Source organism: Camelus dromedarius, chromosome 1 (genome assembly GCF_036321535.1).
Source record: "Camelus dromedarius isolate mCamDro1 chromosome 1, mCamDro1.pat, whole genome shotgun sequence".
NCBI lineage: Eukaryota > Metazoa > Chordata > Mammalia > Artiodactyla > Camelidae > Camelus > Camelus dromedarius.
The window spans coordinates 82,421,883-82,439,099 of NC_087436.1; the positions used below are offsets into that span (position 1 = coordinate 82,421,883).

General features: G+C 38.1%; 1 protein-coding gene across 1 annotated transcript in view; it reads right to left on the reverse strand.

Annotated features, from left to right (window-relative positions):
• Positions 1 to 14,361: 14,361 nt before the first annotated feature.
• The window catches only part of HSD17B11 (hydroxysteroid 17-beta dehydrogenase 11), a 33,913-nt gene continuing 31,057 nt past the window's right edge, over positions 14,362 to 17,217 (reverse strand). Inside the window, exon 7 of the mRNA XM_010983116.3 lies at positions 14,362 to 15,035. Coding sequence (XP_010981418.1) covers positions 14,945 to 15,035 — 91 coding nt within the window. The 3' untranslated portion in view covers positions 14,362 to 14,944. The remainder of the gene's footprint in view (positions 15,036 to 17,217) is intronic.

A 17,217-nucleotide genomic window follows, 5' to 3' on the forward strand; every position in this document is an offset into this window, starting at 1 on the left:
ATATCACTCATATGGGAATCTTAAAAAAAAAAAAGACAAATGAACTTATTTATAAAACAGAAACAGACTCACAGATGTAGAATACAGACTTGTGGTTGCCAGTGGGGATGGGGGTGAGAAGGGATAAACTGAGAGCCTGAGATTTGCAGGTACTGACTGGTATATATAAAATAGATAAACAAGTTTATACTGTATAGCACAGGGAAATATATTCAATATCTTGTAGTAGCTTACAGTGAAAAAGAATATGAAAATGGATATATGTATATTCATTTATGACTGAAGCATTGTGCTGTACACCATAAATTGACACAACATTGTAAACTGACTATACCTCAATAAAAAAAAAGATACACAGGAATTTTCAGGGGGGGATGGCAAAACATGTAGTCGAATATCAAAGATTACTGCTAATCACAAAAAAACAGACATCTTAAGTTAATGATTTAGTGCTTTTCTAAGTATGGGAAGATGGGTTCCTTGACATTATTCCTTTGATATGCCCCTTAAGTATCTTAGGCCAATATCCTGTTTTTGTCTATCCTGAATTCCTCTCAGTGTGCATGGTTGGGGGCTACAGTGGCTGATGTCTTGATAGCCAGCAACATTCATTGTTTACAGATTGGCAGGCAATATTTTATTCTTTGTCCACAGCCCTGAAGTTTTACCTCTAGAAATAATTCTAGAGATAGTACATCAGCTAATGGTCTCTTGGTGTCTCTCTGCAAACTATTTTTTTTTTAATGAAGGAAAAGGAGAAAGTAGAGATACTATCTTATGGAAACTAAGTATGGACTAGCCAAGCTTAGTTTGATTTCATTTATTCATAAATGCTCAGCATCCATATTTCAGACAGCTAATCATTTTACATGAGATGACCATTTCCCTGAAAACCTCTTGAGTTTGGGGGAGATTGTAGGTTATATAAAGCAATCAATTCTCTTTGTGATAATATAGGAAAGAGTATTAGATCAGGAGCCAGAAGTCTCCTACTTAAAAGTGGTGTGACTTCCAATACCCAAAAAGTAGAAACACTCAAGTGTACATCAATGGGTAAACAAAATGTAATATATACATACATAAGGGAGCAAAATTTACCACCCCAAAATATGTCTCCTTGGCATGGGAATTAATTTAGGTTGATTATTTTTAAGAAACAGAACACTCAAGAAGTCTTTGTTTTTACTTCCCAATAAGCTGTCTAAAGATTTTAAATAAAGGGCCCATTCCCAGAATAGCACTATCACCAGAGCTATCTACAAAGAGTATAGGCTAGGTGTGGACTCAGGGTCTCAAGATCGGAGTTCACTGTGTCCCATTGTCTCTGCATGGCCCAGCAAACATTTGTTTACCAAACATTTGCTTTCCCATCTCCATATAAATTTCCTCTTTCCCCTTTGAAACCTCAAGCCACTACCCTCCATATCCTCTTTTGTCTTTAGCTGACGGTATTTAAGGTGAGGGCTTCAGCCCATTTTGGCAAGTTACTCAGTTTTGCTGGTATACATGTTATTAACTTTTATTTGACTGTCTTCTGTTAATCTTTTTCATGCCAATTTAATTCTTACCCAGCCAGAAGAATCCAGAAGGGTAGAGTAAAATTTCTCCCTGCCTAAAATATACAATGCAATGTTATTTATCCTTAAAATGAAATGCAGTTCTGACACATGCTACAACATGGTTGAATCTTGAAAAAATGCTAGGTGAAATAAGCAAGACACAAAAGGACAAATATATGATTCCACTTGTAAAACCTAGAATAGTCAAATACACAGAGACAGAAAGTAGAATGCTGGTTACCAGGCCTGGGAATGGGGTTGGCTAGGGAGAATGAGGAGCTGCTGTTTAAGAGATATGGAGTTTCAATTCAAGGTGATGAAAAAGTTATAGAGATGACAGCCTCATGTAAATCAATGAAATTGGAACGCTCTCTCACACCATATACAAAAATAAACTCAAAATGGTTTAGAGACCTAAATATAAGACATGACGCCATAAAACTCCTAGAGTTCTAGGAGAGAACATAGGCAAAATATTCTCTGACATAAATTGTAGCAATGTTTTTTAGATCAATCTCTCAAGGCAAAATAAATAAAAGCAAAAATAAACAAAATGGGACCTAATCAAATTTAAAAGCTTTTGCACAGCAAGGGAAACCATAAACAAATGAACAGACAATCTATGGAATGAAACAAAATATTTGCAAACAATATGACTGATAAGGGCTTAATTTCCAAAATATATAAACAGCTCATACAACTCAATATCAAAAAACAAACAAACCAATCAGAAAGTGGGCAGAAGACCTAAATAGACATTTCTCCGAAGAAGACATACCAATGAGAAGATGGCCAACAGGCACATGAAATATGCTCAATGTCACTAATTATTAGAGAAATGCAAAAACCACAATGAAGTAACATCTCATAGCAGTCAGTGGCCATCATCAAAAAGTCTACAAAAATAAATGCTGGGAAGGGTGCAGACAAAAGGGAACCCTCCTACACTATTGGTGGTAATGTAAATTGGTGCAGCCACTATGGAGAACGTATGGAGAGTCGTTATAAAACTGAAATTAGAGCTACCCCATGATCAAGTAATTCCACTCCTTGACAAAAAAAAAAAAAAAAAAAAGGTGGAAAAGACAAAAACTCTAATTCAAAAAGATACATCCATTCCAATGTTCATAGCAGCACTATTTACTATAGCCAAGATATGGAAGCAACCTAAATGTCCACTGACAGATGAATAGATAAAGAAAATGTGGTAGATATATAATGGAATACTACTCAGCCATAAAAAGAATGAAACAATGCCATTTGCTGCAACATGGATGGACCTAGAGAATATCACACTAAGTGAACTAAGTCAGACAGAAAAAGACAAATATATGATATCACTTATATGTGGAATCTAAAAAAAATGAGAAAAAAGAACTTATTTATAAAATAGAAACAGGCTCATAGTCATAGAAGACAAACTTATGGTTATCAAAGGGGAAAGGAGTGGGGGAAGGATAAATTAGGAGTATGGGATTAATAGCTACATACTACTATATACAAAATAAACAATAAGGATTTATTATATAGCACAGGGAACTATATTTAGTATCTTGGAATAACCTACAGTGGAAAATTATCTGAAAAATAAAGTATAACTGAATCACCTTACTGAACACCTGAAACTAACACAATATTGTAAATCAACTATACTTCAATTTTAAAAAGTTATGGAGATAGATGGTGGTGATGGTTCCACAATAATATGAATATACTTAATGCCATTGAACTGTCCTTTTAAAAGTGGTTAAAGTAGTAAATATTATGTTATGTATATTTTACCACACACACACAAAAAGTGGTATGACTTCAGGCAATCCTTTTTATTTTTCCTATGTGTCAGTTTTCTAATCTGGAAAATAAAGATGAAAATAAGTGCTTCTGGGTAAAATGCTTTTACCCAACACAGACCTTCACCACACACCATAAGCTCAACGTTCCTCACACCCACACACAAGGGGGTTATGAAGATTAAAAGAGAGAGCATGTATATGAAGTAGATTTGCTAGTAGTAAATGGTTATGAGAGAGGTGATTAGGAGGCTTACTGACCCTGGCTGATTTGGAAGGGAAAGACAGTGCCAGGCTGATGAAAGGCAGGACATCTCTCTTATCCCACAGCTGGCTCCTTAATTACAAGGACTTAGTCATACAACAGGACGATTTATGTTCCACCATTGCTGCATTAATTCCAAGGACATACCCCAGTTTCTCTTTCTTTGTTCTCTTCCTCCCCCTGAAGTTTCAGTTTTAGGGCTGAGCTGCATGACAGAAGAGCCAATAGTAGAAGATGACTGGCACCCCTGGAATGAAGATAATGGTGGCAGAACCTTCTGATAAAAGACCCTGCAGCTGATCGTGGGCTGGATCTGTCTCCACCAGCTACCCACTAGAGTACTTTCTTTTCCTCTCTCTCTGAGCAATAAAAGCAACTCTTTTTTCACTTGGTCCCTCTTCCTCTATTGGGAATTCTTTCCCAGTTGGCGGGCAAGACCCATACACTGGGGAGGGGTTGCCCACCCGTTTGTTGGGCTTTCCAATTTGTGAGTTCCTCTATCCACTAATAGTTATATAAACCAAATAATAATAATGGTCGTTATTTAAATTTATTAAGCATTTACTATATGCCATGGACTTATTTAAGGGCTTTCTATAGCAACTTATTTAATCCTCACAGGAAGTATTTGAAGTACTATTAGAGTGAGCATTGTACAGATGAAGAAACTGATGGATAGAAGAGTGAAGTAACTTGCTGAAGTCACATAGCCAGCGAGAGTTTGAGTTAGGACTCTAACCCAGGAAATCAGATTGGAAAACCCCAACTTTCAACTTAGACCAACTAAGTTAAAACCAACCAGCCAAATGGCTCTCAACCAAGGATACTTTTGCCCCAAAGGAGACATTGTGCCATGTCTGGAGACATTTTTGGTTGTCACACCTCAGGTGTGCTAGTGATATCTGGTGGGTAAAGGCCAGGAATGTTGCTAAACATCTTCCAATGCACAGACAGCCCTGTGCATTGAAGGAAAGGACTATCTAGCCCCAAATGGCAGTGGCACTGGGGTTGAGACATCGTGACCTGGGCTATGCCATATTGCATTGGAGAGAGTATAATTGATTCTTTGAGTTTTAACCCTGAGTATGTTTACAAAAAAGAGCACTTGGCTATACCAGTCTGCATGTAGGTTTGTAGTGATGTTTATATGGAGCCATATAAATGTTTAAATATTAACATAGGTGATTTAGATCAGACTTCATGCTGGCTGCAATGTCAGGAACCTGTTTTCAGGCTGAATGTCTATAACTTCAATATTCTGCTTGCTCAGAGTGGGCCAGGCCAGAGGACCCACACTATTCAAATTCATATACTACTGATAGACTTCTTAAAGGCAATTAAAAATTTACAGAAAGATCTAGATACTTTTACCTACTGGGGTATTTGTATTATACAAGAATTAAGAAACTTTGACGAAGCGAAAGTCACTTTGTTAGTGTTACTTAGTTCACATTATGCTCAAATAGTTTGGATGCTGAGAAATTTCATTCAGCCTGAGATCTCCTGGAGAACTACCTTTTATTTTTTTTTTGTTATTTTTGGGTCAGAATGTTTATATTCCTCACACACAAGGGTCTACTTTCTCAACAATGCTAGAAGCACAGAATCTGCCCCTTGCTTTTTTTTTTTTTTAAGTTTTTGGAGACTTTTGTTTGCATGTCTTTATAACATAATTGGCTTCATTTCAATGAATTTTCATGATAAGTAAAAACGTTTAGTTGCTCTGAACTCATTTCATGTCAGTTTTTTCCTGTAGATATGAATGAAGGCACATTGAGTTTACCATTAACTTGCCTTCACATCACATTTTAAAATGAGTTGCTTTGGGGAAAATTTTCTCGACTAAACTAATACCATTTATAACATTTAAGTTCTTACTAAACTGAAATATTTTCTGAATTTTGTCTGCTTTTTTCTTTTCAGTTACTGTCCCTCTTGAGAGCCACCTCTTTAAGTGCCAATTTTAGAAAGATAATGATTTTTACACAGGTAATAATAACAAGAAAGGGAAAAAGATGGAACAGCATAACTAGCAGATTTATCATTTGGAACACAGATAATAATGATGTTAATATTTAATTATAGCAAAAGAAAGTGAAGGAAAAAGAGAATGTGTGAGAGAACATTGGCAGAGGTATCATCCGAGTTGGATTTCACATTCCAAGCAGAGCCATTCTGTGACTGTCACTTGCACACTGTAGAGTTCAGGAGTTGATATGATATTGTAATTGATGGTGGGTAGGTAGTATATTATGATGTAAAGAAGGTCAGTGCTGGGTCAAGATGGTGGCGTGGTGGGACCATGAGCTCGCTTCACTCCAAGACTACAATGAAATCACAACTGACTGCTGAACAACCATTGGAAAAAAAGACTGGAAACTAGCAAAAACAATCTTCAGCTGGAAACAAAAAGGAAACCACACCAGGACGGTAGAAGGGGCATGCTCACGGAATAATCAGGCCCCATACCCCCGGGGTGGGTGACCCACAAACTGAATAATTAAGTTGCAGATGCCCTCCCACAGGAGGGAGAGCTCTAAGCCCCACATCAGTCTCTCCAGCCCCAGGTTCTGGCATTGGGAGGAGGAGGAGACCCCAGGACATCTGGTTTTGAAGGCCAACAGAGCTTAGCTCCAGGATTCCCACAGGATTAGGGGAAACAGAGACTTCATTCTCTTGGGAAGCGTACAAGTGTGTGCTCGAGTGTGCCAGGTCTAAGGGCAGAGGCAGTGATTTCATAGGAACCTGGGCCTGCCTGCTGGTTTGGGAGGGTCTCCTGGGGACATAGGGGATGGCTGTGGCTCACCCAGGGACGTAATAACTTGTGGCAGACATTCCAGGAGTGTTCATCTGTGTGAACTTTCCTGGAGGCTGACATCTTGATTGGATCTTTAACACCAAGACCTAGCCCCACTCAACAGCCTGTTGGGAAGCCTCAGGCAAAACAGCAAACCAGGTCCCATCAGCAGATCTCCTAAGCCACAAACGTCTCTAGACACAGCCCTACCCATCAGAGGTCCAGGACCAAGCTTCAACTAGCAGTGGGCAGGCACCAGATCCTGCCAGGAAACCTGCATTAAGCCTCTAGTCCAGCCTCATCCACTAGGGGCAGGTACTAAAAATAAGAAAACAACAATCCCAAACCCTATGGAAGGAATCCACAAACACAGACTAGACTCTACACTGGGACTGGCTGGACCCTGGCCCTTGGGTGACAAGAGAGGAGTGTACTGCTGGGACGCATAGGACATCTCCCACAGAGGGCCACCTCTCCAAGGTATCGAAACATAACTAACCTACCTAAAAATACAAATAGAAAGACAGACAATGAGAGGTGGCAGAGGAATATCTCCCAGGCCAAGGCACAAGATAAAATCCCAGAAGAAGAAATAAGCAATGAAGAGATAGGCAATTTATCTGAGAAAGAGTTTAAAGTAATGATGGCGAAGATGTTCAGAGAACTCAAGAGGAGTATAGATGTACAGAGTGAAGTTTTTAGCAAAGAGTTGGAAAATATAAAGAATACCAAAACAGAGTTGAAAAATAAAATCACTGAAATGAGTATTACACTAGAAGGAACCAACAATAGACTAAATGATGCAGAAGAATGAATCAATAAGCTAGAAGACAGATTAGTGGAAATCACTACTGCAGAACAGAAAAAAGAAAAAAGAATGAAAAGAAATGAGGATAGCTTAAGAGAACTCAACAATGCTAGAAGCATAGAATCTGCCCCTTGCTTGACACATGAAGCATGCTAATATTCACATAATAGGGGTCCTAGAAAGAGAAGAGAGAGAGAAAGAACCTGAGAAAAATTTTGGAGAGATAATAACTGAAAACTTCCCCAACTTGGCAAAGGAAACAGTCACCCAAGTCCAAGAAGTGCAGAGAGTTCTACACAGGATCAACCCAAAGAGGCACATGCCAAGGCATGTAGTAATCAAACTGACAAATATTAAGGATAAGGAGAAAATATTAAAATTAGTAAGGGAAAACGTATTTTGCTATTTTTGATGCACTGGAAATGTTTATGCCAGTTATAAAATTCTGGTTTTTGAAGTGAAAAAAAAAAAAAGGTGAATGAAGGGCTACAAATGCAAAATATCCTTCTTTCTTATCGGTGAGTTGTGTTCCATTACGTATATATGCTGCATATTCTTTATCCATTCATCTATTGATGTACACTTTGGATGCTTCTGTATCTCAGCAATTATAAATAATGTTGCTGTTAATAGTGGGGTATATGTATCTTTTTAAATTAATTCTTATTTTGTGGTTGGCTTTATGCCTTTGATAACTATATAAGTTTAAAAGCTAAAGCTCTAAACTTTCTTAAAAACAATAAACAGTACATATATGTAAATTTAAAAATATGTGCAGTATATTGTGTATTTGTATTTACATGCAATATGTTGTATATGTACAGTCAAATTGTAACAATTCTACCTAATAAAACTGAAAAAAAAAGAAAGTTGACACTAAGGCATTATTACTTTGAGACCATAAAAAGAGGAGGTTATAGGATTTATGCACATTATTTTGATCCACTGTTTGTTAGTCTGTAAGTACCTGCCAAGTAGAAGCTTAGGAATATGATCTCTTCAAATGAAAACTTTCTTCCTCCTTTCTGGGGGTTTTCATTAGTTCAAGTGTTCTGTGTACTGCCAAATTGTTAAAGCAGTATCAGGTAGTCTTAAAGGTCATATAAACTCCAACCTGAGGCTGCAAAGCCTAGTATCTATCCAACCAAACAACCCCCCAATTCACACCTCATATAGAGCCTCAGTGTATTTCTGGTTTATAAAACCCCTCTCTTCCTTTCCACACATCTATCCTACTTCTTTCCCTGGACTAGCAAAGAAAGAGTCCTGACCTCTGTAATCTGCTACTCAATCTTCCTTTCCTGGTTCCCCTCATTATTTTTATTTCCCTATCAATTCCACTATTCCTGTCTACCAAGGACCTGTCTCTTTTGCTTTCAACTATTTTTGGATCTCTTCCATCATAAAAATACTCGGTGAAATTTTTACCCACTTCATCCCTGTTTGCCATCCTGTCTTTCATATCTTACTGTCAAGTTTAATCTACAGTGGTTGCCTCTGTTTTCTGGCTACTCATTTCCCTAGGAGTATAATTGCCCTTTTACTCTTCACCTGGTACAAGATGCTATGACAGTCCTAAATATAAGGAGTTTTGTGAGCTCACAGGAAGGGCACATCGCCCAGTCCTGATGATGGGGTGGGAGGTGAGCCATAGATGGAACCTAAAGGGTGAGCAGGGGTTAGCTAGATGATGAAGGGGATAGGAATGTTCCAGGTATAGGAAATCATGTGTGCAGGCACTGGAGGTGAGGTCATGGCATATTCAAGGAATAGGAAGTTCTCCCTTGGAGAACAGAGTGTCGGGTAGAGAGAAGATAGAGAGCACAGCAAAGACTCAGTCTCTCAGAGTCTTAGCCTCAGTGAAGACTGGGAAAAGGTTTTGAGCAGGGGACTGCCATCATCAGATTTAGACATGTTGCAGGATGGAGAATGTACTGGAAGAAAGACAGGAATAGATGGAGGGAGACTAGTTAGGAGGCTTCTCAGTAATCCAGGCCAGAGATGACAGTGGTCGGAATGAGGCTGGTGGCAAAGGAGATACTTACAAGCTAGAATAATAAAAGAAATAGGCATTTCTTTAATAAATATATATCAAATACTTAGTAAGTTTTATGGGCTATTCTGGGCATTGGGGATACAGCAGTGAACAAAATACATTAAAGCAAATCACTTCCCTTGGGGAGCTAATGCTCTAGAGGCAATGTGGACAACAAAGAGCATAAATAAGTAACATGTATAGTATGTTCCATAATGATAAATGTCAAGGAGAAAATCAGAGAACAGAGGGAGAAATGGAATCTTGTGTGTAGACTGTGTAGTCAGGATTGCAGTTTTAGGTACAGGGTGAAAAATTCTGAAAAGACATTAAGAAAAAGACTTAAAGGAAAGGGAGCTAGCTATGTGGATCTGGAAGAAGAGATTCTGGAGAGGAAAGAGTAATGTACAAGGTCTTGAGATGAGTATATGTCTGGTGGGTCCAAGAAACATCAAGGGACCAGTGTGGCGGGAGTGAACTGAAAGAGAGTGAAGGTAGAGTGATGGCTAGTTTTACAGGTCAACATAGCTAGGCTATAGTTCCCAGTTATTCAATTACTCATCTAAGTATTGCTGTGAAGATATTTTGTAGATGTGGTTAACGTCTACAATCAGTAGTCTTTAAATAAAAGGAAATTATTCTTGATAATGTGGATGGGCTGCGTCCCATCCATTGGAAGTCTCTGAAAGAAAAACTGAGCTTTCTCTGTGCTATAGGCTGAGCATTTGAGTCCCTCCAAGGTTCACATGTTGAAACCTAATCCCCAGCATCATGGTATTTGGAAGTCGGGTGTTTGTTACAGGGCCCAGAGGTAAGACCAGGTATGAATCCCAGGATTAGAGACACACAAAATGAAGCCAATATTCATTTCACAAATCACTTGGTTTTTGCACACAACACGGGTTAAGTCAAAGTAGGGAAAACAGGAAAGGGGATTACAAGCCACTCCAAGGAGAAGCCTGGGAAGGAGGCATCTCAGCATGAGCTGTGGTCTTTGGTCCTGTAACAAGCTGTGAGTGGGACGACAGAGCCTCTGGCAGCACTGGTCTAGAAAAACTCTCAGCAGCTGGAGTTGGGTCCTCCAGGAAAAGTCGCCAGTTGCTTGGCTTAGTGGGCTCGTTTTAAGGAGTCTGCCAGTGAGGTGTAATGGTTATGCCCCAGGGAGATCTTGTCTCTGTCCTTCTGTTCCAGTGAAATATTTCCATGATTCCTTATTTAAAGTAACCCTTATTTAAAGTAACCCTCTTAATTTATCACTCTAACACATTTGAAGTCCTATATTGGATATTTCAAAACAACTAATAGTGAAGTTGACACTGGCCATTGTGATTGCATTCTGAATTACTTACTGTAGCTTAAATCCTATGAGTTTCACAGAAGATGACGAGGAATCATAACCCAAGAGAAATCACATGACAAGTTGGGGACTTCGATAGGTGACTAGGTCATGGAGGTGAAGCCCCATGAATGGGATTACAGTCTTACAGAAGAGGCCTCAGAGAACTCCCCTGCCCCTTCTGTCCTGTGAGGACACAGTGCGAAGACAGGCTGGCTGGCTGTGAACCTGCAAGCAGGTAACCAGCCACCAAATCTGCTGATGTCTTGATCTTGGACTTCCCAGCCTCCAGAACTGTGAAGAATAATTTTCTGTTGCTTACAAGCCACTCAGTATTTGGCATTCTGTTATAGCATCCTGAACTAAGACACCCCGAGTGAGAAGAAATTCTGCCTCAAAACTGCAGAATCAACTTCTGCCCAAGACTTCCCAGCCTGTCAGCCTCCTCTACAACTTTCACGCTTGATAGCTTCCCACAATCATGTGAGTCAATCCCTTGAAATACCTTCTGTCTGTCTACCAGTAAGTATGTATATAAAATCTCCTACTGGTTATGTTTTTCTGGAGGGCCCTGACTAATATAAGTAGTAAGGTAACAGGTAGGAAGACTGGACCACATATCACTTTGTAGGTCATGGTAAGGACTGTTGCTTTAAGTTTTAGATGAGAAGCTAAGGAAGGATTTTGATCTGAAGCATGACATGATCTCATATTCTAAAAAATCATTCTGGCTGCTGTTTTGGGAATAGCAAAACAGGAACAAGAGGTGATGGTGACTTGGATCAGGATGGTAGCAGTGGGGTGATAAGAGGTGATAGAATTCTGGATATATTTTCAAGGTAGAAAAAACAGAGTTGTTTTCATAATGGATGTGGGGAATGAGAGAGGGGAATCAAGGATGACACAAATCTTTTTGGCCTGAGCAAACAGAAAATGGGGTTTGGAGCAGGTTTGGAGCATCAAACGCTCACTTTTGGCAATAGAACCTTGAAATGCCTATTGGCCATACGGGCAGAGATAGCAAGAAAGCATCTGGATGTGTCTGGTGCTCAGAGGGAAGATTTAGGCTGGAAATAGAAATGTGGGAATGGTGATTGATATTGAATGTGTGTGGTGGGAATTAGGTTTTTGGTGTGGTGAGAGATGAGGGTGAGGGGAAGGTAGGAAGAAGGTATAACTCCAGGTTTCTGGCTTAGACAGTTGTTAAAAATGGCATTCTCTGTTAGGGAATGTGGATGGGGTAGAGAAGATGCTAGGTTTTGTATGTGTTGATTTTAAAACATTTATTTAACTGGAACTGGAGGTAATCTAGGAGACTATGTAATCTAATTTGATTCTCTCATAGATGAAGAAACTGAGGTTCCAGAAAGGCTAGCTTGTATTAGATTAACCAGTGCTGCTGCTTTTTTTTTTTTTTTTTTTGCAGTACTAGGGTACCTTTAATTAAAGTGAAGACTACAAAAGTAAAAGGCACATCTCCTCAGTTCTGAAGTTGATCCAGGCACCTCCAAACTAAAAAAAAAAAAAAAAAAAAAGAAGGAAAAAGAAAAAAAGAAAAAAAAAGAAAAGAATTTAGTGGGGTCAGATTGGCTCTCAGGTCAAGTGGAAATTTCCTATCTATTTTGGGGAAGGATTTGATGTCTGGCATAGATTAAGACTACCCCAATTATTTTCAGGCTCAGTAGTTTAATTTCAGGAAACTTTAGACTGTGGTGATACTGGGCCAGGCCAGGCTAGATTTTTTTTTTAGGTGGAATAATTGGGTATCTGCACTGCAGCATTTTATTCTACCTTTAAATAATTCCTAGATTGAACAGTTTAAATTGCCAACTGAGATTTTCACTGGCTGATTTTGGAATATTGTTTAAATATGAAGGAAAGCTTGGGTAAAAGGAAGAAGAGGGTGTTAAGGGATATAGTTCAACTCTCTAAGAAGTCCACTGAAGCTGTGTGGTAGTGAGGCCAGCAAACATGGGTTTAAATCCTCAGCGTGACTTCTAAGTAGCTCTGTGATTTTAAGTGTCTGGTGGACCTCTCTGGGCTATAGTCATCTGTAAGCCAGGGATAATGAAGTCACACACACACACAGAACTGTCCATGGAAGTAAACCTATCACCGTATCTGGGAGAGGAAGCTCTTGATTGCACCCTTCCCCACAGTAAAATACTTATTAGCCATTTACTCACTAGCCAAGTTGGTGTTGAAGATGTACTGAGGGTCAATTTTCATCCTTTTCCTTGGCTTGATTCTCCATGCTTTCATTTCCATTAAAAAGTATAGATTTCTGGCAAATGGGAATGGTGGTGGGGAACAGGGGTAGGGAAGAGTGTTTCTGAAGCAAGCATGGAAGTATTCTCAAAGGGAATATAAGAGAGGCTGGTGAGTCCTAGCAGTCCCATGGCAGGACCCCAGGGTGACAGGAAAGGCTCAGAGGAAGGTTTTAAGATTATGTCCAGGGAGGGTGGTTCCCTGCCACAGTCAGGACTTCTGTACCCTGCAAAGGAGAGAGCCATCAGTCATCAAGATGCCAGTTTAGGACCACAGGGTACCATGACAGCTGACAATTCGAAGTATTTTCCCACTTAGCCCAAGGCAATGTAAGCCTCTTTGATTTTGGTGTGACCCTCACAAGGAGCCCTGCTGATGGCTGAGAAAGATTTTCCTACTAAACTGTTGAGAAGTGGGTTCAGAGTAAGGATTAGTGTCATTCAACTAACACTTAAAATTTTTCAGACTTAGAGTCACAGCAGTAATTGCCTGATGTTCGTGAATTGAAGCAAGCTTTTTTATTTTTTTAAAATGCAGAAAACAATATTCAGAACCCTTGCAGCATTCATTCACCTGCCAGCAGAGTAGGGCTCCAGCCTCTGAGGTTCCTCTGGGTTCCTGCTTACCACTGCTGTGTTCATAGCTATTTCTAGTCCTTCAACAGTGTGCATGACACAGGACTGCTGGGGATTAAATGGCAAACTGTCCCTAGTATGTGGCTAACATTCAATACAGGGGACTGATTACCATTCTGTCAGCATATCCAAGCAAAAGAGTGAAGAAGTACTTATTTCTCATAATGGTTAATACCAAAATTCATCCAAGTGTTAATTTTAGACAAGTGTCTTAAGAGCCAAAGCATGTTTATTGTGAAAAGAGGAAAGTTATCAGTACACTTTGGGCCTCAGTTATTTCACTAAAGTTTCACTAAAGGCTTTCTCCTAGCCTGCTTCACTCTTCCACCTGGCAAGCTGGAACAGGTATAACTTAATCAAAAGAATAAACAATCTGCTTCAAAATGAGTTAGAAGATGACTATAACTGACTCTCCACCTGCTAATGTCATTCTCTGCTAACATGGTAGGGTCCAGGACACCTATAAGCTCTGTGGTGACTTGCAGGTACTCTAGCAAAGCTAAAGTATGGAGAGGACTCTGTGCTACTTTATTCAAATATAATGATGTTTTGGAAAGCAGGCATTTTGGGACTCAGATATATACTTACCTCAACTAAATGCAGAATTTGGTTAACAGCAATTGTGTTTTGATTCTCTGTATCAGATGAGGTTAGCTGATGGGAAAGAGGGAGAAATGTATTGTCGAAATGATACCTTCAGATGAAATTTCCTTATGTTATAGAATCTATAGTATAACCTTCCTTAAACAGACTTCCAGATACTAAAAAGAGAAAAAGAAAAGCAGACCTTGATTACATAATCTATTTTCCTTTAATTTGAAGGTTAAGCTATGTTCTGTTCAAAACAAAAAGATAGAAACACCAAAAGTTTAAATTTGATCCATTTATTATTATTGCCACTTATGTGTACATTCTCCCAATTCTCTGCCTCAAATCTCAATGATGCCTTTATACTCGCAACATGTGTCCATCTCCAGTTTCCTTGTGCTGAAATGTCTGGCATTGGAATGTGAGGTATTTCTCAGGAAGCAGAGTAGTAATGTGTAGGGTGAAATGTTTGAGCAATATTTCTTACATCATGTGAAATTCACTATGAAATGCCACTAGATATAGTCCTTCATGAAAAGGAAATACAAATTATATAAAATTTAAGTGATTAAAAATAAAAATTATCTTAAACATCTATAGTATAAACTTTGCAAAGCCTTTAGATGAGCTACAAAATCTTGGAAATTAATGTAAAACTCTTTCTTTTCCTCCACTTTCCATAAGATCAGTTCCTAAGATAGTTCTGTGTATTATATGAAATTAGAACCTGCTGGAGCCTCAAAAGGTGGTATTTAAAAAAATGATAATTAGGAAAAGCAGAAGTCCAAACATTAAAATTCTGGTTAATATTATATGAAATCAACTTAAACCTGGTAAATCATTTTTAAAAAAAAACGAAGGACTTATTGTTTTTTAATTTTATATCCAACAACTGCATCAAACCTAATATTGATCTTTCGTCTTAAAATTGCCAGGAAACGCTCAGGAAGGGTCCTAAAAGAAAGATAACATGAAATAATTAGGAAAGTAATATTAAGTGCATTTGTAAAATATCTTTAAAAATACTTATATTTATCAAGTATCATGTCCATGTTCATCTTAAATAAGATTAAGAACTTTAACTCTGAGTCACCACTATATGTTCTTTCCAGTGAAATCCATTTCCTTTTCAAAAGGAAAAGGAAAGTTTAACCTTCTTTAGGGTAGGAGTGACCTGAAAGATTTAGTCTTCAAAATAAATATACTTGAATACTTTTCAAAAGATCTAAGAGACAAGGTGTATAGAACTGAATAGTTCAGGTACTAAACGGCTTAAAAAAAAAGAAACCTGACCCTAGAGAGAAAGTAAGAATAGGAACTAATTTTATACTTTATAATCCAGAAACTATTAAAATGTTCCATTAAAAGACTAGGGACACAGAATTGCTGAAAGAAAATGCAGAAAATACACTTGGTTTTTGAGCATAATGCTGAACAAATTATTTAACTTTTGAGTTTAAATTTCTTACATGTAAATGAAAGAATTAACACTTACCCCCACAGTGTTCTTATGACTAATCAATGTGTTAATATAAAATGCCTTAATTTTATGGTGATGGACACACAGTAGGTTAATTTTTATCTCCCTACCCCATCCTTAAGTATATTGAGGAACTTGTCACATTCCAATGAGTCTGAGAGAAACTGAACAGAGTATGTAAACTTGTATAAATATGTACAGACATCTGCTTAGATGGCATTAAAATAAGGTTTAGAAACTGAGCAGCAAACATTCATATTCAGAGAAAAATCAGGGCAATATTAATAATAGTGATAATTATAATAATAATTCTGGTATATAGCATTTATTACTTATAGTATGCTGAATATTTTAAATGCATTTTATTTATCTCTCACAGGCCTATAAAGTCCTGTTGTCTCCATATAACAGATGAAGAAACTGAGCTTCAAAGAAGTTAGATAACTCATCCATGTCCACATAGCAAATCACAAAAACACAGATTCATCTGTGATAAAAGTCTGGGGAAACTTTAATCATCAAACATTTTGGTGCCTCCTCTGTGTCCATCAACTCTTCAAAGCTCGGGAGATGTAGTGATGAAAACCAGACAAAATTCCTTCCCTCAGAAAGTTACATTCTAAAGACCATGATCACTGAACACTTACATAATGGGACAAGCATAATGGGAAACACTTTGCAGGTTTTAACTCATTTATTTTCCAAGAAGATCCTTGAGCTTTACTATCTAAACCTATTATTTTTAACTGACTTCCTAAAGGATCCATGCTGGGGAAGTCTGACTCTAGGGACAGGCAGGCAGCAAGAGAGCAACAGGCTATTTTTTCCCCCCTGACCTAAGGCACCTCCTCACTTTCCCCTATTACCTGACCAGTGTCATTGCCACACAACTTTCCCAGAAGAGTAATGGGGCAATGTGTTATGCATTCTTTAAAAGAGTGGTTTCCAATCTTGGCTGTATGTTAGAATCACAGAGAAAGTTGTATCTCTTAGAGACCAAGCCACACTCTAGACCAATTAAATCAGAATCTTGGGGAGTAGGTCTCAGGCATTAATTAGCATTTTAAAAACTCCCAGGTAAGTTCTAGTGGGCACCAAAGTTGGGAGTTACTGCTCCAAAAAAATGCTTCTCAAATTTGAATGTCCATACAAATCACCTGTGGGTCTTATTAAAATGCAAATTCTGATTCAGGAGATCAGGAGATTCTATATTTCCAATAAACTCCCAGGTGATGGTGATGCTGCTCATCCATGGACCACATTTGAAGGAGCAAGGCTTAAAGGTCTCTAAAATTATAAGAGATTATGTAGCAATTCTTATGCTTCAGGATGACTTTGCAAAGAGCTCAATGATTATCTGTTGTATATTTAAATGACTATCTAAAACCTAACTATGGTCTCCTCCAATATCACTGTCCCATAATTCCATTATGTAATAATGATTAAAAACTATCCTCCTTCCTATTCATTCATTTATAAGACAAAACTTCCAGAAATGTATAAATTTCTTTCTTAAAAAAAAAAAAAAACACTTAAAACTTGTGGAAATTATTTAATTTCTTTCCCCATTTGCTATACCAATCTTGTTTGAATTATTAACAAATGTGGTTTTAAAAATGGATGGATTCCTTAAGCCTATTACTTTTATTAACTTAA